At 46.4% G+C, this 23207-nt stretch overlaps 1 protein-coding gene across 1 annotated transcript in view; it reads left to right on the top strand.

Annotated features, from left to right (window-relative positions):
* The first annotated feature begins 1352 nt into the window (after window positions 1-1352).
* LOC106561642 (calcium-independent phospholipase A2-gamma) overlaps window positions 1353-23207 on the top strand; it is a 35002-nt gene continuing 13147 nt past the window's right edge. Inside the window, exons 1-8 of the mRNA XM_014125791.2 lie at window positions 1353-1655; window positions 2087-3554; window positions 5414-5563; window positions 8591-8742; window positions 9016-9110; window positions 12283-12454; window positions 12676-12733; window positions 13437-13631. Coding sequence (XP_013981266.2) covers window positions 2136-3554; window positions 5414-5563; window positions 8591-8742; window positions 9016-9110; window positions 12283-12454; window positions 12676-12733; window positions 13437-13631 — 2241 coding nt within the window. The 5' untranslated portion in view covers window positions 1353-1655; window positions 2087-2135. The remainder of the gene's footprint in view (window positions 1656-2086; window positions 3555-5413; window positions 5564-8590; window positions 8743-9015; window positions 9111-12282; window positions 12455-12675; window positions 12734-13436; window positions 13632-23207) is intronic.

The following is a 23207-nucleotide window of genomic DNA, read 5'->3' as shown; positions in this document are numbered from 1 at the left end:
ACTGGTCTTGACGAGAAGGGAAAAAAAAAATGTCCGGGGAGGTTCTCTTCTGCACTGTACAACCAATCCAGTAAATGTGGAGGAGAAGTTAAGATGGCATGCCGCCTTGTTAACATCCAAAAGCGGAGGTCCTATCACAGGTTCTCTTTCCATTTCCCCCCCAAAACGGAACGTCCGGTTGTTAGGGACTGGGTAGAGGCTATAATAGAGAAAAATAGTAATGGTGTCTTTTTGTAGGCACTAACTCCACCATTGTTCGTTAGAGAAAGACGATGAGGAAAATGAATTGCGTTTTTCTAGGGTTTTTGGATGAACACTGAAAATAAGGCCTTGTTCTATGAGATAATCTTCACCAGCTAATATCACTTTTTGTGAATTTTAAGAATTTATGTAATAATAAAAAAACACACAAATCACATAAAGGCTTCATAATTCATAAAGGTCATGTTAACTGACTGCTATTATCTCATAGAACAAAACGTAAAAGATCTCTTAAGCCTGTGTTAATGTCAGACCTTGTTTTCTGCGTTTATAGACTACCGCAGTCATAATACCCATAAAACCTAGCGGTGAAACAAGGAAATGGTTCCAATTGTTTTTCCACCATTCATTTTGCCCGTAGGGGATTTTAGAAAAGCTTAAAACAAGGGCTTTATTTCGTGTAGGTTTACCCTTGGGTCACGTTTTGATATCCATTTAAATCTCTCTAGGACAAGATACCTTTTATAAATATATTAATTTGCCTGTATTTACCCCCCCAAAATGAAATGCTAATTAGGTTATTATAAAGAACTACAAATGCCATGATGCTGTGGACGAAATTGCCGAATCGAGGCAAAGGTAAGAATCACTGGATTAACATCTGTTAGCTAAATTTTGTTATTATTAAATTGGTTAAATTTCTTTCAATTGACAAATCTGTGAACTGTCTTGTGCAAGTTTTAAATTGACACAATACCTGTTAGCAAATGTGTCAGAGATGACATGCAGGAGTCTTGCATGATGTCTACTTTGATGTAAAGCTGTCATCAAGGCAAAGGGTGGCTATTTGAAGAATCTCAAATATAAGATATATTTTGATTTGTTTAACACTTTTTTGGTTACTACATTATTCTCTGTGTTATTTCATACTTTTGATGTGTTCACTATTATTCTACAATGTAGAACATAGTACAAATAAAGAAACCCTTGAATGAGTAGGTGTTCTAAAACTTTTGACAGGTAGGTATATCCATTTAAAAAAATAGGTTTCCGGATGATGCACAATGCTGCCTTGTTGGCAACACGACCGAGAGGCGCAGATTACTGTTTGATTTGAGAGTGCGCTCCTCCCTCTCCGCCGGTTCCAAATCGAATGCAAACAAATAATCCGGTTCACCCGGGACATTAATCCAATTCCCCTCAGTGGCCTGACAGTGGCAGGTGATAAATAGCCAATTGTAGGTCAGATCAAAGACCTCGTGATCATTGTTTTCCTCTGGGTTTTTTTTGTCCGTTTTTTTTTCTTCTTTTCCGTGGATATAAACTGTCGAGTCGAATGACCCCAACACATACCAAGAAGCTTGTTGTGAACCGTGTTTACATGTTCGTTTGATTTCGCTGTTACGAGAGTCAATGAATTCTTCAGATTTCCACAAACCGTCAACAAGAAACTGGTATGTTATCATAGCCTGGCTAGACTGTTACATTTAGATAGCTAACGTTACCCGTTTAGTGGCTGTTTCTGGAATACCGGTAGCTAGCAATTCTAGCTAACTAGCTGTTGTTGTAAACTAGCTAATGTTCATGCATAGGTTGCTTACTTCCTCAACTTTAATCAAAAAGTGCTATAGATATGATTTGTCTTCCAATGAGAACACGTCTACAACATGGTGATATAACATGTATTAGCTGCGGCTGAACTGCGGCTAGCTAGCAGACATTGGTCATTGGGAGCATTTGCAGTTATGCAATCGACAGGCTAGCGCCACCAGTAGGTCATCCAGATAACAGAGCTGGCCTTACCAGATAGTTACATACATGTCCAATATGTTGATACTACACAGTACCTCTTTAGTAATGCTTATTTTTTTAAAATTTTTACCAGCTTCATGAAGGAATAAACAAATGAAAGCTGCCTTCCAAGACCAAGAGGGATGTCTCTGAGATGCGTTCCAGATTCTTGTGTGCTCAAAGTAAGCAGAGCAGCGAACTTCTGGCATACACAAGGTCAACGAGCAGCATCACTTTCATTGTCTTCTCAGCAACACCCTCCTTGTAGGTTCGATGTCCGAGCAGGCCTGAACCACAAAGTTGGCATTCTCAGCTGGAAGTATACCCACAGCACAAAAAGTAGAATTCGCAATAAGATATGGCTCTCCAGAGCTAGTCAGATAAGACATAGGCTTGGACTCCACACCAGCGTCTACCACTTAAATACATCCACCTCACGCTGGTCCACTGGTCTCAGCCACACCATGTCGCGCTTCAGGAGCACCCTGGAATCCGTCTCCAAGGCGGTGAGCGGGTCACACACTGAGCTCCTCTCCAAGATAGCCCGGCTCAAAGCCAAACCCAAACAGAACGCCATTGAGGCTGGCAAAGCGGTGGAAGCCAGCCCGGAGATGGGGCTAACACCGCAGGGTCGTGGTACTGCAGGGTACCCAGTCCCAGCTCTAACCCCAGTCCCAGCTCTAACCCCAGTCCCAGCTTTAACCCCAACCCCAGTTCCTGCCTATACCTCTGCTAATACCACTGTTAATGCTAATGCTACTACACCTTCTCCAATCCCTGCCTCGGTGTCTGCCCCTAGTCCTCTACCTACTACAGCCACTGCTTCTACACCCACACTTACTCCATATCCTACACCTGGCCCTACTCCTGGCATTGCCACCCCTCGCCCCAACATTGCCAGGGCAAATGCTGCTTTCTCAGGCCCCAGTATCCAGGAAGTCAGACAGAGGAGGGTGCAGCGTGCAGCCACAGCATCCACTGTCCCAACCACTGTGGCCACCAACGGGACCACCAAAAGGCTGGAGCAGGTCAAATCACCACTACCAACAGAGAGTAGTTCACCTGAGAGAGCCACCACCACGGTCTCCCAACAGACCACAACACAACTCTTCCATCCTAGCTCCTTCTCTGTTAACCTGGATGAGACATACAACTACCTGTCCCACCACGTGAACTCGTACTTCAGCAGCATAACAAAGTCTGATGAGGAGAAAGAGCATAACACAGACCGTGGTTCCACTGACCTCCTGCCGATGTCAGACAAAACGTCCCCAGGGTCTGCTGCTGCTGCACCCGTGAGTTCCCCATCTTCTAAAAAGGGTATTGGCCGTTACCTATCGTACTCTGGTGACACTGTACAGGCCTTTGTAGGGAGCTACATTGCTCCCCTGGTCCCCAGGTTTAGCAGGGCAGCTGCTGAACCCAAGAATGCTGCTGTAGAGCAGAAGAGGCTGAAGGCAGAAGAGGCAGGGGAAAAGCCATGGCAAGGAGAGGTGGCGGTGAATACGGAACAGAAGGCTGCAGAGGAGAGGGCCAAGAGACTGCTGCTCCAAAGAGAGAAGGTAGGCCTACATTATAGCGTCTGTCAATGGTCTGACTGTTTGGAATCATGTTGAAAAAGAATGTAACCTGTTGAAGCATGACAGACAGACTAGAATCCAGGTGAAAACTATGATCCCTTATTGATGTCCCTTGTTAAATCCACTTCAGTCAGTGTAGATGAAGGGGAGGAGACGGGTTAAAGAAGGATTTTTAAGCCTTGAGACAATTGCGAAATGGATTGTGTATGTGTGTGTGTGTGTGCCATTCAGAGGGTGAATGGGCAAGACAAAAGATTAAGTGCCTTTGAGCGGGGTATGGTAGTAAGTGCCAGGCGCATCGGTTTGTGTTGAACTAGTTTTTTTGTCACTACTGTGGCCTGTTTTCATATCAATACAACGACATACACAGGCAAAGTACACCTGTTTACTAGGCTGTCAATTCCAGAAGGCTCACACACAGGGTTATTTTTGAAGAGGGATTCTAGGAACCCTCTCTCTAGCACATCGTGCCACTGTCACATCATACGTTGGAGTCACAACTGGTGGGACATATGAGTCCTGGCAACGTTCCACCATAGGCTATACCCTCCATATACAACTATGTCATGTAGGCATCAGTGGAGGCTGCTGAGGGGAGGACGGCTCATAATAATGTTTGTAGAGGAGCCAATGGAATGGCATCAAACACATGGAACCCATGTGTTTAATGTTTTTGATTCCACCACTTATTCCGCTCCAGCCGTTACCACGAGCCCGTCCTCCCCACTTATTCTGCTCCAGCCGTTACCACGAGCCCGTCCTCCCCACTTATTCTGCTCCAGCCGTTACCACGAGCCCGTCCTCCCCACTTATTCTGCTCCAGCCGTTACCACGAGCCCGTCCTCCCCACTTATTCTGCTCCAGCCGTTACCACGAGCCCGTCCTCCCCACTTATTCTGCTCCAGCCGTTACCACGAGCCCGTCCTCCCCACTTATTCTGCTCCAGCCGTTACCACGAGCCCGTCCTCCCCACTTATTCTGCTCCAGCCGTTACCATGAGCCCGTCCTCCCCACTTATTCTGCTCCAGCCGTTACCACGAGCCCGTCCTCCCCACTTATTCTGCTCCAGCCGTTACCACGAGCCCGTCCTCCCCACTTATTTTGCTCCAGCCGTTACCACGAGCCCGTCCTCCCCACTTATTCCGCTCCAGCCGTTACCACGAGCCCGTCCTCCCCACTTATTCTGCTCCAGCCGTTACCACGAGCCCGTCCTCCCCACTTATTCTGCTCCAGCCGTTACCACGAGCCCGTCCTCCCCACTTATTCGGCTAAAGCCGTTACCACGAGCCCGTCCTCCCCACTTATTCGGCTCAAGCCGTTACCACGAGCCCGTCCTCCCCACTTATTCGGCTCCAGCCGTTACCACGAGCCCGTCCTCCCCACTTATTCGGCTCCAGCCGTTACCACGAGCCCGTCCTCCCCACTTATTCGGCTCCAGCCGTTACCACGAGCCCGTCCTCCCCACTTATTCTGCGCCAGCCGTTACCACGAGCCCGTCCTCCCCACTTATTCGGCTACAGCCGTTACCACGAGCCCGTCCTCCCCACTTAAAATGCCAGCGACCTCCTGTGGTAGGAGAGGAAATCCTCTTAACATTCTAGTAATATAGATGGTTTATGGTTTCTTCTTACAAAATAAACTGTTTCAGGCTTATAGACCGGTCATTTTAGAGCAAGCACCCCTAAATACATGTAAAGTGTAAATGTAGGTAGGTTGTGTCTGAGTTATTGACATCATGGCTAAATCAAGCAATAACAAGTGAGGTATTAGATATGCCAGACTTGACTTTTTGTTGTTGTGGTGATTTGAGAACGTGTCTAACCTGTGTGATCTATTCCTAGATCATCGCTAGGGTGAGTGTGGACAACAGGACCCGGTCCCTGGTCAAGGCCTTAAACCGAGCGTCTGATGTCAGGGTCTACATCAACAGAGTGGAGGAGCTCAGCTATCATCTACTGGAGTTTCCTGAGACCCGCGGGGTGGCTGTCAAGGTGGGCTGGCGGACTGCTGTAAACGCCTGTCATGTCAGCGTTGTCATAAAATCAATGTTTCAGTCATGTGGATTTGAACTTAATGGAAGACAATAACCGGCATTATTTATTGCTGTTCAGTAGTTTGGAAACACGTGTGCTCACACACACACCCAAACAATTGTATTTCAGCAGTGTCTCTCCATCCTGATCAATTCTTCACCTAAATCTTTCCCCTCAGAGCAGTATGCAGTACAGCATTGTTTTTCTGTATACATAATCATGTCTGGTGAGAATATCTGGGGCGGCTGTTCTGTTGTCTTACTTTTTTGGGTGCTGTCCAAATGGTACCGTATTCTCTATATAGTGTACTACATTTGACTAGGGCACATCCTTAAGCTCTCTGACATGCTAAATGTCAACTTTTGCTATGGCTAGAGGCGAGAAAAACGCACACCTGTTTAGGGTAGGTGCTGGCTAGCGGAGTAGAACACCTGTTTAGGAGAGGTGCCGGCTAGCGGAGTAGAACACCTGTTTAGGCGAGGTGCTGGCTAGGGGAGTAGAAACCCTGTTTAGGATAGGTGCTGGCTAGCAGAGTAGAACACCTGTTTAGGAGAGGTGCTGGCTAGGGGAGTAGAACCCCTGTTTAGGAGAGGTGCTGGCTAGCAGAGTAGAACACCTGTTTAGGAGAGGTGCCGGCTAGCGGAGTAGAACACCTGTTTAGGAGAGGTGCCGGCTAGCGGAGTAGAACACCTGTTTAGGAGAGGTGCCGGCTAGCGGAGTAGAACACCTGTTTAGGAGAGGTGCTGGCTAGCGGAGTAGAACACCTGTTTAGGCGAGGTGCTGGCTAGCGGAGTAGAACACCTGTTTAGGCGAGGTGCTGGCTAGCGGAGTAGAACACCTGGAAAAGAAAAGGAGAGCCGCTCTAGGAGCTCAGATGCAGTAACTTAATAAACTCATAACCAACGTTTCGACAGACAAGCTGTCTTCATCAGGGTATACGCTGTTGAGACGTTGGTTATTGCATCTGAGCTCCTAGTGGCCCTCTCTCCTTTTCTTTTCCATCTTTTGCTATGACAACAGCTTAGCCAACATAGTGCTTGAATAAGATAAAGTCATAAATTGAGAGAACTTTGTTCCTATATAGCTTTGTATGTGGGCCTATACACTGAGTGACAAAACATTAGGAACACCTTCCTAATATTGAGTTGACCCTCCCTTTTGCCCTCAGAACAGCCTCAATTCATTGGGGCATGGACTCTCCAGTGTAGAAAGTATTCCACAGGGATGCTGGCCCATGTTGACTCCAATGCTTCCCACAGTTGTCAAGTTGGCTGGATGTCCTTTCGGTGGTGGAACATTCTTTATATGCACAGGAAACTGTTGAGCTTGAAAAACCCAGCAGCATTGCAGTTCTTGACACACTCAAACCGGTGCGCCATACCCCGCTCAAAGGCACTTCGTTATTTTGTCTTGTCCGTTCACCTTCTGAATGGCACACATACAGAATACATCTCAAGGCTTAAAAATCCTTCTTTAACCTGTCTCCTCCCCTTCATCTACACTGATTGAACTGAATTTAACAGGTGACATCAATAAGTGATCATAGCTTTCACCCCGTCAGTCTGTCATGGAAAGAGCAGGTGTTCCTAATGTTTAGTACACTCAGTGTATGTTCCCTTATCATCATGCAGGTTATTTACATTACACATACCCGTATCTGTAGGGACTGTCCCATTGAACAACTTAAACAAGGCCATTGTTTCTGGCCTGAGGAAACATTGGTTAACCTCGTCAACAGTGCTCAAGTGAGGATACAGTAGTGTTTTATAGTCTGTTCAGTTACAGTATAGTTATGTCAAACCACTGGTCACAGATGGTGCATGCTATTTCCTCTGACCTCTAAGGTGTCGTTTGTATTAAGGTCAATGTGTGTGTATGCTGGAGGCATGACTTCTGTTCCACAGGGGTCACATGTATCAAAATGCGGACCCTACTGTGTGCATGCCACTCGCTGTAATCTGTGGCTTTGGATAAAAGCTTCTGCTAAGTTTGTTTGTCAACCTTTTTTTAATACCAGGGACTGGCACGCTATGGTTCCTTCTTCCTTGGGGGCAGGTTTGGGCTACATTTTTTTTTTTATATTTTCACTTAGTAAATTCATGAAGTAAACTTAAATTCCAATTCTCTGCCACGCTTATCTGAGAAGAATGTGCAATTTCAGCATAGTTCTTGAATTGACTGATTTGAAAACCACTTACCATAATTTCCGGACTATTAAGCACACCTGAATATAAGCCGCACCCACTGAATTTAAAAAAATATATCTATGATTTTGAACATAAATAAGCCGCACATGTCTATAAGCCGCAGGTTCCTACCGGTACATTAAAACAAATTAACTTTACACAGGCTTTAACGAAACACGGCTTGTAACAACAATAAATGGGCTTTAACGAAACACGGCTTGTAACAAAAAATAACAAATTAGCAGTAAGCTTTAGTTGTCTTTTTGCACTGAGTCAATTCCTCACGCTGCTGTTTCCAACGTCTTATCATCGACTCATTAAGACCAAGCTCCCGTGCAGCAGCTCTATTTCCTTTTCCAACAGCCAGATCAATCGCCTTCAACTTGAAAGCTGCATCATATGCATTTCTCCGTGTCTTTACCATGATGAGGGTGACAAAATGACTACCGTAATCAGAATGATGGGAAGTTTGAGAGCGCTCGATTTAATCTAAACAGTAAACAAAAAAGTTGTTTGACCTTAACCCGTTTGGCAATTTCATTGGTCTAATGAAAGCTTCATGCCGCCAAAAAACTGAGCGTCACAGAATGTGTTTAAAAAAAAAAAAAAAAAATTGGAAGCGGGAAAAATCCATATATTAGCTGTGTCATTGTTTAAGCCGCGAGGTTCAATGCCTGGGAAAAAAGTTGCGGCTTATAGTCCGGAATTTACTGTACATTAGTTCTAGAACTGACCAAAATGGGTGTCAGTGACGGTAACTATATATTGTTATATCTTGCTGTGTGTGTGTGGCCCTCAGGAGAAGGCGATCCCGTGCCTACTGCGTCTCCGCCAGGCTGAGGACCCGTCTCTGAAGGCAGCAGTCAGGGAGGCCCTCACTCTGGTGGGATACACCAACCCTGTCAAGGGCCAGGGAATCAGGGTCCTGTCCATCGACGGAGGGGGAACCAGGTACAGTAGGGTGTGGGTTTGTGTGTGTGTGTGAAGGAAAGAGGGTAGCATGTGAGGGGGAAAAAAGGAAATTAAGAGAGCTAGTAAGAGTGATGGAAAGACTGTTTTGCTATCGCTCACCACATTCAAGTTTATCCAATGTTCTCCATTTGAATGTGTGTGTGGCACTGGCGGATGTTATTATCAGTGTTATTACTTGGTCTCCACTCACTTTTACACACCGTAGAGAATCTATAGTAGTGCTCTTCATGATGTGTGTTTTCTACTGTCCAGGGGACTGATTGCCCTTCAGACTCTGCAGAAACTGGAAGCCCTGACGGGAAAACCCATCTACCAGCTGTTTGATTACATCTGTGGTGTCAGCACAGGTATGTTGCGTTGTCCCCATTACCTACTTTATCTCTGGCTAATAGTGTGTGTGTGTGTGTGTGTGTGTGTGTGTGTGTGTGTGTACATGCCTGTTTGTGTGAGGGCAGTTTACAGGGTGGATCATTCTAAACAGAGCAGAGTGCTCACTGCTCCTGCCAGTCAGTTCTGTACTGGGACTGAACTCCAATATAATATTGTAGTACTCTCAACAACCACATGGTGGTGCTGTTTACCATAACCCCCTGCTCCTCCTCTCAAGGTCCATCATGGCCTGACCATTTCTCTCATTTTAGGAACCCTAATGCTTTCCCTCTCACAAAGCGCTACCCTACAGCTACCACCAAACCTCTATCTTCCCCGGCCATGCTCTCTGTCTCCCCCTCTCTGTATCCATTTGTCCCTAATCCGCTCCAGTTGGTGGTAGCCAGCCACGCCCTTGGCTCTCAGAAGGTCTGCGTGTGTCTGTGTGTGTGAGACGGCTGGCCAGTGTGTTAGTCAAGGTAATCCCCTCCACCAGATAAGCTAAGTAAAGTGCATACTTCAACATTAAGTACAGCCACCACATTTGGAGTTGGCTGCCCGTCTCGCTCTGGGCACGATGGTCTGCCTGGCTGGCACACCCTGGGTTCATCCTGCCATGCCAGTTTTGGGACAGGGGCCTTTCTTATTGGATAGTGGCTGGCAGCAGCTGCCCCAATGCTGTGGGGTGGGTGGGGGACATCCTCTCCCCAGGCAGGGTTTGGGCTGTGTGTTGAGAGTTCAGCAGGAAGGCAGGCCCAGATTTGGGTTGTGTGTTGGGTTAGGATGGAGCTGCTGTTAGTAGATAGGTTGGTATTGTGGAGCTGCTAGCAGGTGGCCTGGGCCGGTTCCCTGGTGATGGGTGAGGGAAATGCTACTGGAGAAACAGCGAGAGATGGGTTTCATGGTTTGACTGTTAGCGGAGGTGTTTACAGGGCAGGAGACTGTCTTGTCATGTACATCACTATATGGTCATAGCTAGCGTCATTATTGTTTATAGTTTTGTTTAATGTTGTGTGAGTGTATGTAATGTGGTTTGTCTGAAATGTTGTTCCCCTTGCTGCTATTGGACCAGGTCTCTCTTGGAAAATAAATATTTATCTCAATAAGAATAAACCTGTATAAATAAGGATAAAATACATGGCTGTTGTCCAATGGACGCTAGCAGTGATCTGCTTGTCACTGTGGTTGGTTCTTTGGTGGCCATTTTAATCCCAGCCAGTGTCTGTGGATTGATCATCCCTGGGTAATGATACCCATAACGGATGATCCAGTTTGCCTCTTGCTCTGTAAGCCCCAGACCCTGATACTATTTGAAATCTTTCATATACTTCGAGCGTTTCCTCTAGCGTGCCTGGGCTGCCAGACGTACATGGTTTTCTGTTTTGGGACTATTCTGTTGGACAATTAAGCCTGGCAAGCTCAGTTAATCACAGCTGTATTTGAAATGATTTGTTATTACTATTTGAACCCAGGTCTGCCCCTGGTCCAGGGACGACTGGAAGAATGAGATTTGCATTGTGGCCTCCCTTTGTCAGACAGCAGCTCTGAAACCTTGTTGAGGGATTCTCAAGGGAGGCTAGAGCTTTTATAGTGTCTGTTGATAAGGTGTAGTGTGATTTATAGTGTCTGTTGATAAGGTGTAGTGTGATTTATAGTGTCTGTTGATAAGGTGTAGTGTGATTTATAGTGTCTGTTGATAAGGTGTAGTGTGATTTATAGTGTCTGTTGATAAGGTGTAGTGTGATTTATAGTGTCTGTTGATAAGGTGTAGTGTGATTTATAGTGTCTGTTGATAAGGTGTAGTGTGATTTATAGTGTCTGTTGATAAGGTGTAGTGTGATTTATAGTGTCTGTTAAGGTGTAGTGTGATTTATAGTGTCTGTTGATAAGGTGTAGTGTGATTTATAGTGTCTGTTGATAAGGTGTAGTGTGATTTTATTTATACATATTTTTCAGGGGGTGGATCAGCTTTCATATTGCGGATAGACTGTTGCTTCCATCAATGTAATTGTCTGCATTTCCAGTCCCTCATATATTTTTCATATATACTTTTTTTTTGAATATATCTTTATTATTCCCTGCAAACCCTACCACCCCTCCCCCAATTGGAGTAAACTAATAAACAATAACACCTAGGCTTCTACCTTCTGTTTATACATATTATACACATTTTACAGACACAATCTATTTTACATTAGTTATATTTAGTTTGTTTTTATTCCTTCCTCTATTTCTGATGTCCATCCAGTTTTATTTGTAACTGTGCTATTTCACAACATTTCTGAACCTATATACATTTTACAGACCTCGTATGTTTTACATTGGTTATATTGTTGTTATTAGTCCCACCCTTCAGCTTCATTCAACCACTCCCATCTATCTCTTACCACCCTCCATTTTGGATTTCTAGCAGCCATATATTTTTCAACTGTGCTGTGATGCTTCGCAAAAGTACTGAACCTTTCTATTCTCATAGCTTCTACAGATTGTAAAATAATTTTTATATTATTGATCGATTGACTTTTCAAATCACCCAGAGTTCTAGGTAAATGTTGCAATTCTTCAGCCATTCCTGGACCTGTGACCAAAAACGAGCTACATATGGACAGTACCAAAATAAATGATCTAATGACTCTGCTTCCTCACAGCAAAATCTGCAGAGTTGGAAAGATTGTATCCTCAATATATATATATACATTCTATTGGTTGCAAGAATTTTATATAATTTAAATAGAAAAAATGAGAACTTTTGAATATGGCGTTGTTTTGCGTATCAATTCATTAACTATGTGCCATGGAATCAGTACATAGAAAATCTCTTCCCAAATATTTAGCAATTTATATGGCACAGCTGTCCATGTTTTTGGTCCTTAAATGAAGTCTCTCTGTCTCTCTGTCTCTATTTATTTATTGCTTTTTATGCAGGGCCGACAGACAAGTTCCTTACCCCCCTTCTACATGCCTCTTCCATTTTTGTTGTAATGCTGCAATTAGCTGGTTTTAAAATATGGGGTAGGGTTTGTTTTATAGTGTAGTTATATGGGGTAGGGTTTATCCATGTTACTCCTCAGGCCTCAATCTGAAAATGTGTTTGTTATTGGACTAACAAAAAGTCATTTTTAAAATGTACATCCTATGTGGCTGTCTCAGGTTCCATCCTGGGCTTCATGCTGGGTGTATTCCAGATCCCTCTAAATGAGTGTGAGGTGCTCTACAGGAAGCTGGGTTCTGACGTCTTCAAGCAGAACGTCATCGTGGGAACCGTCAAAATGGGCTGGAGCCACGCCTTCTACGACTCCGAGACCTGGGAGAACATTCTCAAGTCAGTATTTTAATATAATGGAATAGATTAACTTCATGAATTAAGAACAGCACAGCAGATCAATTCCTCTCGAAGTGCTTTGGTGGAGATGATCAAAGGTCCCTTCCTCTGACTTCCTCCAATGAGCTTTGAGTGGAATGTACAGAGGAAGCAAGGATTTTAAGGCCGGTATCTTGTTCAGACAGCCCCAGTCTAAGCTCTTCTTTCATTTTCTCCCACAGAGAAAAAATGGGCTCTGATCTGATGGTGGAAACATCAAGAAACCCCAAATGCCCAAAAGTGAGTTTTTGTAACATGGCGTGACGAACAGTGTGGAGCTGGCAAACACACGCATACACACCCTCACGGTTGCTGAGGGAGGACCATGAAAAGGAAGTCCCTCCGTCTCTTAATAATGAGGTCACTGAGAAAGCCTCTGGCCATCGTCTCACTGGCTGGCTGGAACCATTTCTATTTCTACCACACACACACACACACACACACACTTCTACCGCTGCAGCTCCAGTGGCTAGGCTGACACAGAATCCACACATACACTAGTTCCATGTATGACAGCCAGGCTGAGGCTAGGCAGTGAAACAGTAATGAGGTGTTTGGTAAAGATTACACTGTATGTGCTTGTCTGTGGTGTTATTAGGCTTTTATAACATCTAACAGTTGTAATGATTTTATTTCAATGGGTCCTCAGAGCATTACTGTGTTCTAAAGTATGTCTATGGCTCTAAATGTTGTCACTGCGGTGCTATAACTTCTATAGTAGTGCATTTGTGTTGTGTTTTTAATGTTATTGTCATATTTAATGTATATGCCACCCTTCCTGTATCTCTTGTGGGGTCATAAGTGGATATAGCAACACGATCTATTAACGCCACTCTTCAATACAGGGTTATTATGTACATTGACCTTTTAAATCACCAGCAGCTTTTTCAAATGGGACCAAATGGGGAAAAACAAATCTCATGTACCCTCCTCTTACCACCAGATGGCAGCAGTGAGTACCATCGTGAACAGGGGCACTCCTCTGAAGGCCTATGTGTTCAGGAACTATAACCTGCAGCCAGGGGTGCGCTCCCACTACCTGGGGGGCTGTGAACACAAGCTGTGGCAGGCCGTCAGAGCGTCCTCCGCTGCCCCAGGGTACTTCCAGGAGTTTGCCCTGGGACACGACCTTCACCAGGTAAGACGAGTTTTAGAAACCCTAATGCTTTGCCCCTCGCAATGCTCTACACTACAGCTGCCACCAATACTCCATATCTTCCCTGGCCACGCTCGCTCTCTGTCCTGTCTGCCTTCCCTATTCCACATCTGTTTTCCCTAATCCTCTCCAGTTAGAGGGTTCCAGCATTTAGCTCTCTGACGGCCTGTTTAGTTTACTACTTAGTGTTAATATATTATACAAGGGGTGGTTCTAATCCTGAATGCTGATTGGTTTAAACCGCATTCCAGCCGGTGTATATTCCACAAGTTACCACCGGCTAAATCTATGACATTAAAATGCCTATTTACTCTGTTCCATCAGCCTGCACGATCCACTGTCATCAGCCCAGCCAAGCAATTTATAAACTTGATCTCCACTATAAAAAACATCAGACATTATCTCACATTTCTTTTAGACCAACAGTCTTCAACAGCGGAGATTTGTATAAACATTGCTGTCTGTCTCTCCGACATTTGCAGCGTTGTTTCAATATTGAAATGTGATCTCCAGCTGTCCCATAGTAATGAATGTGTTGGGAGTCAGGACATGGCAGACTGCTTTTCTCAGCCAGTCAAAATCATAAAAAGAAAACATGTCAAATGAAAGGAAGTGCAGCTAGTTTGCAGTCTTTCAGCTTCAGTTTGAAGTGATTGTGTTGTTGGCTAGCTGCTCCTCCTGAAGAGAGAGCACATTTTCTATGCCAGGTGAAATCGCGCATCACTAGCTCATTGTTATGGATGTATCCAAATAAATGTAACTAAAAAAACGCTTAAACAAATGCAAATACAGCTACTTCGTTATTTTGGCTGCACTGTTTGACATGACTGTAAATTAGCTGTAGTTGACTAGCAAGCAAGGGATAAGAACGTTACCAGCAGGTATGGAAATGGACCATTTAGAACGAAAGACTTGGGTCGCGTCCAAAGACCCAGAGCAGAAAGACTGAATGACTGGGTACAGAACAGAAAGACTGAATGACTGGGTACAGAACAGAAAGACTGAATGACTGGGTACAGAACAGAAAGACTGAATGACTGGGTACAGAACAGAAAGACTGAATGACTGGGTACAGAACAGAAAGACTGAATGACTGGGTACAGAACAGAAAGACTGAATGACTGGGTCGCGTCTCTGGTAACCGAACCGATAGAACGAACGACCAGCCAGGTTGGGGAGCAACCCTATGTGTCGGAACTATATCTTGTGGAAGGATGAAATAGTATGAATAAATTAAGCAAAATAATGTAATTTTTTTTAAAGTCATTATTTGAATATGTTGGTAACCGTTGTGTAAAAGTGATAATGCCCTCAGCCGGTGTTTGGAGGATATACTGGCACGGTTTGCCGGCACTCGACTTCGTTTCGGGTCTAATTTTTAAATTGTACCTTTATTTAACTAGGCAAGTCAGTTAAGAACAAATTCTTATTTTCAATGACGGCCTAGGAACAGTGGGTTAACTGCCTTGTTCAGGGGCAGAACGACAGATTTTTACCTTGTCAGTTCAGGGATTCGATCTTGTAACCTTTCGGTTACTAGTCTAGCGCTCTAACCACTAGGCTACGCTGCCGCCCTGGCAGCCTGCTTCTCGGGCATTACCACTTAAATAATGTATACCACTTAATGCAAAGTGACATAGGCCTACAGCACAGCAAGTATACTGCATAAATGTTTTATAGTGTATGTGATTTGCACCAGAACCTTGGCGTTGCTACCTCCACACTCTTACCAACTGAGTCATACAGGACCAAGGGTCTAACACGGTCAATATGGACGGGGGTTGATGTAGGCGTTGTAACAGGATTATTATTCATGGTAGAATACTTTGATGTGTCCTTCACAGCAGCAGTCTGTATTTAAAGGACTGAGTTTTTTTATGGCCTCCCTCCAGTATGTTCCTACTTCACATTATCCTGGATCATCCCGATCTCCTCATTACACTTCAGGAGTTTTGGTTTAATGTGAAAACCATCAGCCCGGTAAAATGGAGGAGCTCAATCTCTCTCCCGGCAGTGTTTTTGTTTCCAGGCAGTTCCATTTGGATGGAGAGCAGGAAGAGTCGGTCAAACTAAGGGTTTGGTACCCTATCCCCTAAATAGTGCACTACTTTTGACCAGACTCCTATTAGTGTAGTGCATAGGAAATAGGGTGGTGTTTGAGACGCAAGCCTGCCTGAGATACTTAATGTCAATATCCATTCTAAGTAGGCATTTAAAGACGCATGCCATTAGACAGGAGAAGAGCACTGCAACAACAACATACCTACATCCTGAATCCTCTCCCTCCACTCTCAGCTATTTTACTGCTCAGTAATATTATATCCCCTCTTCCACACACACACACACACACACACACAGTGCTGGGTGGGGCTTATTCATCAGTAAGCCCATCTGGCTGGCTACTAGAGACATCAGATCATGTCTCTCTTCAACCCCAGGTGAATGACGTGTGGGGTTTAATGTCTGCCTGGGCTTGACATCTCATAATGTAATCCTGGCAATATCCTCCCAATTGGCTTAGGAAACACACACACATTACATCAAAGGTGGAATCCTGTGCTCCCACACTCTTAATTGGTGTAAGTTCTCTAGGTGAGTGGGGAACTCTGGCTGGGATATGAAATAGAATGGTTGATGACCTTGCTACTTCCTGGTCTCATCTCTCCCAGAGAGACACACGCACTCCTCATCCCCCACTGTCTGACTGCTACATCTACATCAGCCTCGTTAAAATGGAGAAGCAAGCAGACAAACTCCATTATGGATGTTTGTCAAATCTTTGCTAGGCGCTTTCTAACTGGGGAAAGCTCTTACCTCTCACTGGGAAAGTGGGACACCTTAGGTACTTCATGTAAAAACCACACCTGGGTTTCAACAAGGTCTTGTTATCCATTCCACTACTTCTACTGTGAAGAAAAACTGAAGTCTTACATTTTTTAATTGAAGCTGTGAATTTGATTAATTACATTAGCCAACATTGCCATTATACATGTGGTTGTAAAGTTATTAGGTTGTGCATTTACATTGGGGTTGCGTTGGAGTAAGATTAAATCATAACATTTTCTCAATTCCATAATCTTTCATAATTTCTCCAGTCCAATAAGCAATATTTAGAAGCCCACCACCAGTGGATGTTTTTCTGAAGCGAGGAGTCTGCATAACATGGCGTCTGTGTGATGTCAGAATTCCCCAGTGAGGGAGTCATAGGTCGCCCTTCCGTTACCTCTCAACCCCGACACAATCGCCGCCTTGTGTCGGATGTGCCATAAAACAGCCATGTCCATGTGCTGAATGAACGCCGGGAAATTCTGGAATTCTCAAGCAACCGTTTCAAGATTGTTTTGATTGCGCTTTAATTTCTTCCCAGATTCAGCAGCCCTGGAATGGTGGACATTTTGAGCTCTAACTGACAGGATTCTGATTCTAGAACTGTGGTAAACAACAGTGGAGAAAGAAGACCTTTTGAAGCAGAGGATCTACAGCGCCATTACATCACAACACTAGACACTACAACCATAGAGCCAATGCCTCTCAGATGGAGGAGCCATACCACATTAAAGCTGCCATTATCCCTCTAAAGACCACAGAACTAGAGGACTTCAGAAGTTGACAAAGGATACCAGGATGCCAGCCAGGGAATGCCATGCATGGAGAACTGAAGAACGGTCAGACATCTCCCTTGGCGGTGGGCAGGAATGGGGCACGTTTGTGTGGCAATCTCCTCTCCCACATGGCGCTGTCCCAAACAGAAAGACTCCTCACCAGCCTGGCAGAAGGAACACTTCTCGTCTATACATTCACTGTCACTCACGTGGAGAGGATGAGAACTAATGATGAAGCGTTGAAGAGAGCTTCAGAAAACGTTCGGTTAAAAACCTTTTTAAGATAAAGACATTTTGAGTATGTGGTTTCACATATTTAAGTACCAGTGTACTACTGAAATATTGAAGATGTAGGCTATTATCTAGTATTGCTAGTAGACCTGGTAGAGTTCTTTTCTTTCTGTGTTGTCGTTGGCCAGAAGGGATGCTATTATCAGCCTTGCACTGCAGTGCTGCCTCCATAGATGAGGCGGACAGGGAGGAGAAGTGGGGGGACAGGGAGGAGAAGTGGGGGGACAGGGAGGAGAAGTGGGGGGGGGACAGGGAGGAGAAGTGGGGGGGGGACAGGGAGGAGAAGTGGGGGAGGGACAGGGAGGAGAAGTGGGGGAGGGACAGGGAGGAGAAGTGGGGGAGGGACAGGGAGGAGAAGTGGGGGAGGGACAGGGAGGAGAAGTGGGGGAGGGACAGGGAGGAGAAGTGGGGGAGGGACCGGGGATAAATAAGAGCTTTGGGCTCTGTCTGCTCCTCCTCCTCAGGGCCAGTGTTCCTCCTGTGTTAAACCCTGGAGGAACATGGAGCTTTTCCACCAGGCTGCTATACAACTGCTGTATCCCTCTATTCCCTTATAGACGCTGTCTCCCTGGTATATACGCACACCTTATAGACGCTGTCTCCCTGGTATATACGCACACCTTATAGACGCTGTCTCCCTGGTATATACGCACACCTTATAGACGCTGTCTCCCTGGTATATACGCACGCCTTATAGACGCTGTCTCCCTGGTATATACACACGCACGCCTTATAGACGCTGTCTCCCTGGTATATACACACGCACGCCTTATAGACGCTGTCTCCCTGGTATATACACACGCACGCCTTATAGACGCTGTCTCCCTGGTATATACGCACACCTTATAGACGCTGTCTCCCTGGTATATACACACGCACGCCTTACAGACGCTGTCTCCCTGGTATATACACACGCACGCCTTACAGACGCTGTCTCCCTGGTATATACACACGCACGCCTTATAGACGCTGTCTCCCTGGTATATACGCACGCCTTATAGACGCTGTCTCCCTGGTATATACACACGCACGCCTTACAGACGCTGTCTCCCTGGTATATACACACGCACGCCTTATAGACGCTGTCTCCCTGGTATATACACACGCACGCCTTATAGACGCTGTCTCCTGGTATATACACACGCACGCCTTACAGACGCTGTCTCCCTGGTATATACACACGCACGCTTTATAGACGCTGTCTCCCTGGTATATATACACGCACGCCTTATAGACGCTGTCTCCCTGGTATATACACACGCACGCCTTATAGACGCTGTCTCCCTGGTATATATACACGCACGCCTTATAGACGCTGTCTCCCTGGTATATACACACGCACGCCTTATAGACGCTGTCTCCCTGGTATATACACACGCACGCCTTATAGACGCTGTCTCCCTGGTATATACACACGCACGCCTTACAGACGCTGTCTCCCTGGTATATACACACGCCTTATAGACGCTGTCTCCCTGGTATATACGCACGCCTTATAGACGCTGTCTCCCTGGTATATATACACGCACGCCTTATAGACGCTGTCTCCCTGGTATATACACACGCACGCCTTATAGACGCTGTCTCCCTGGTATATACACACGCACGCCTTATAGACGCTGTCTCCCTGGTATATATACACGCACGCCTTACAGACGCTGTCTCCCTGGTATATACACACGCACGCCTTATAGACGCTGTCTCCCTGGTATATACACACGCACGCCTTATAGACGCTGTCTCCCTGGTATATACACACGCACGCCTTATAGACGCTGTCTCCCTGGTATATACACACGCACGCCTTATAGACGCTGTCTCCCTGGTATATACACACGCAAGCCTTATAGACGCTGTCTCCCTGGTATATACGCACGCACGCCTTATAGACGCTGTCTCCCTGGTATATACGCACGCCTTACAGACGCTGTCTCCCTGGTATATACACACGCACGCCTTATAGACGCTGTCTCCCTGGTATATACACACGCACGCCTTATAGACGCTGTCTCCCTGGTATATACGCACGCCTTATAGACGCAGTCTCCCTGGTATATACACACGCCTTATAGACGCTGTCTCCCTGGTATATACACACGCACGCCTTATAGACGCTGTCTCCCTGGTATATACACACGCACGCCTTATAGACGCTGTCTCCCTGGTATATACACACGCACGCCTTATAGACGCTGTCTCCCTGGTATATACGCACGCACGCCTTATAGACGCTGTCTCCCTGGTATATACGCACGCCTTACAGACGCTGTCTCCCTGGTATATACACACGCACGCCTTATAGACGCTGTCTCCCTGGTATATACACACGCACGCCTTACAGACGCTGTCTCCCTGGTATATACACACGCACGCCTTATAGACGCTGTCTCCTGGTATATACACACGCACGCCTTATAGACGCTGTCTCCCTGGTATATACACACGCACGCCTTATAGACGCTGTCTCCCTGGTATATACACACGCACGCCTTATAGACGCTGTCTCCCTGGTATATATACACGCACGCCTTATAGACGCTGTCTCCCTGGTATATACACACGCACGCCTTATAGACGCTGTCTCCCTGGTATATACACACGCACGCCTTACAGACGCTGTCTCCCTGGTATATACACACGCACGCCTTACAGACGCTGTCTCCCTGGTATATACACACGCACGCCTTACAGACGCTGTCTCCCTGGTATATACGCACGCACGCCTTATAGACGCTGTCTCCCTGGTATATACGCACGCCTTATAGACGCTGTCTCCCTGGTATATACGCACACCTTATAGACGCTGTCTCCCTGGTATATACACACGCACGCCTTATAGACGCTGTCTCCCTGGTATATACACACGCACGCCTTATAGACGCTGTCTCCCTGGTATATACACACGCACGCCTTATAGACGCTGTCTCCCTGGTATATACACACGCACGCCTTATAGACGCTGTCTCCCTGGTATATACACACGCACGCCTTATAGACGCTGTCTCCCTGGTATATACACACGCACGCCTTATAGACGCTGTCTCCCTGGTATATACACACGCACGCCTTATAGACGCTGTCTCCCTGGTATATACACACGCACGCCTTATAGACGCTGTCTCCCTGGTATATACGCACACCTTATAGACGCTGTCTCCCTGGTATATACACACGCACGCCTTATAGACGCTGTCTCCCTGGTATATACACACGCACGCCTTATAGACGCTGTCTCCCTGGTATATACACACGCACGCCTTATAGACGCTGTCTCCCTGGTATATACACACGCACGCCTTATAGACGCTGTCTCCCTGGTATATACACACGCACGCCTTATAGACGCTGTCTCCCTGGTATATACACACGCACGCCTTATAGACGCTGTCTCCCTGGTATATACACACGCACGCCTTATAGACGCTGTCTCCCTGGTATATACGCACGCCTTATAGACGCAGTCTCCCTGGTATATACGCACGCCTTATAGACGCTGTCTCCCTGGTATATACACACGCACGCCTTATAGACGCTGTCTCCCTGGTATATACACACGCACGCCTTATAGACGCTGTCTCCCTGGTATATACGCACGCCTTATAGACGCAGTCTCCCTGGTATATACACACGCCTTATAGACGCTGTCTCCCTGGTATATACACACGCACGCCTTATAGACGCTGTCTCCCTGGTATATACACACGCACACCTTATAGACGCTGTCTCCCTGGTATATACACACGCACGCCTTATAGACGCTGTCTCCCTGGTATATATACACGCACACCTTACAGACGCTGTCTCCCTGGTATATACACACGCACGCCTTACAGACGCTGTCTCCCTGGTATATACACACGCACGCCTTACAGACGCTGTCTCCCTGGTATATACGCACGCACGCCTTATAGACGCTGTCTCCCTGGTATATACGCACGCACGCCTTATAGACGCTGTCTCCCTGGTATATACGCACGCACGCCTTATAGACGCTGTCTCCCTGGTATATACACACGCACGCCTTATAGACGCTGTCTCCCTGGTATATACGCACGCACGCCTTATAGACGCTGTCTCCCTGGTATATACGCACGCACGCCTTATAGACGCTGTCTCCCTGGTATATACACACGCCTTATAGACGCTGTCTCCCTGGTATATACGCACGCCTTATAGACGCTGTCTCCCTGGTATATACACACGCACGCCTTACAGACGCTGTCTCCCTGGTATATACACACGCACGCCTTACAGACGCTGTCTCCCTGGTATATACACACGCACGCCTTATAGACGCTGTCTCCCTGGTATATACACACGCACGCCTTATAGACGCTGTCTCCCTGGTATATACGCACGCACGCCTTACAGACGCTGTCTCCCTGGTATATATACACGCACGCCTTATAGACGCTGTCTCCCTGGTATATACACACGCACGCCTTATAGACGCTGTCTCCCTGGTATATACACACGCACGCCTTATAGACGCTGTCTCCCTGGTATATACACACGCCTTACAGACGCTGTCTCCCTGGTATATACACACGCACGCCTTATAGACGCTGTCTCCCTGGTATATACACACGCACGCCTTATAGACGCTGTCTCCCTGGTATATACACACGCACGCCTTATAGACGCTGTCTCCCTGGTATATACACACGCACGCCTTATAGACGCTGTCTCCCTGGTATATACACACGCACGCCTTATAGACGCTGTCTCCCTGGTATATACACACGCACGCCTTATAGACAGGTGGGGAGGACGGGCTCGTGGTAACGGCTGGAGCGGAGTCAGTGGAATGGTATCAAACTCATGGTTTCCAGGCTTTTGCTGCCGTTTCATTCGCTCCCTTCCAGCCATTATTACGAGCCATCCTCCTCTCAGCAGCCTCCACTGATACACACACACACACACACACACACACACTACGTCACCCTCTTGGTTGTGCTAGCACACTTCTTTAGGCATTCGGCCAGTCCACTGATATACATTGACTGACTGCTGTGTGAGAACCTGCCTCCCTCCATCACTCTCTATCTCTAACCCCCTTATCCCTCACAGTACTGTCTCTGCACCATCTCTCTCTCCCAAACCCCCTTATCCCTCACAGTACTGTCTCTGCACCATCTCTCTCTCTAACCCCCTTATCCCTCACAGTACTGCCTCTGCACCATCTCTCTCTCTCCTAACCCCCTTATCCCTCACAGTACTGTCTCTGCACCATCTCTCTCTCTAACCCCTTATCCCTCACAGTACTGTCTCTGCACCATCTCTCTCTCTCCTAACCCCCTTATCCCTCACAGTACTGTCTCTGCACCATCTCTCTCTATCCCTAACCCCCTTATCCCTCACAGTACTGTCTCTGCACCATCTCTCTCTCTAACCCCCTTATCCCTCACATTACTGTCTCTGCACCATCTCTCTATCCCTAACCCCCTTATCCCTCACAGTACTGCCTCTGCACCATCTCTCTATCCCTAACCCCCTTATCCCTCACAGTACTGCCTCCCTCCATCACTCTCTATCCCTAACCCCCTTATCCCTCACAGTACTGCCTCTGCACCATCTCTCTCTCTCCCTAAACCCCTATCCCTCACAGTACTGTCTCTGCACCATCTCTCTCTCTATCCCTAACCCCCTTATCCCTCACAGTACT

Source organism: Salmo salar, chromosome ssa10, assembly GCF_905237065.1.
Source record: "Salmo salar chromosome ssa10, Ssal_v3.1, whole genome shotgun sequence".
NCBI lineage: Eukaryota > Metazoa > Chordata > Actinopteri > Salmoniformes > Salmonidae > Salmo > Salmo salar.
Note: the sequence above shows the minus strand (reverse complement) of the source record. Positions and strands in the feature narration are given on the sequence as shown.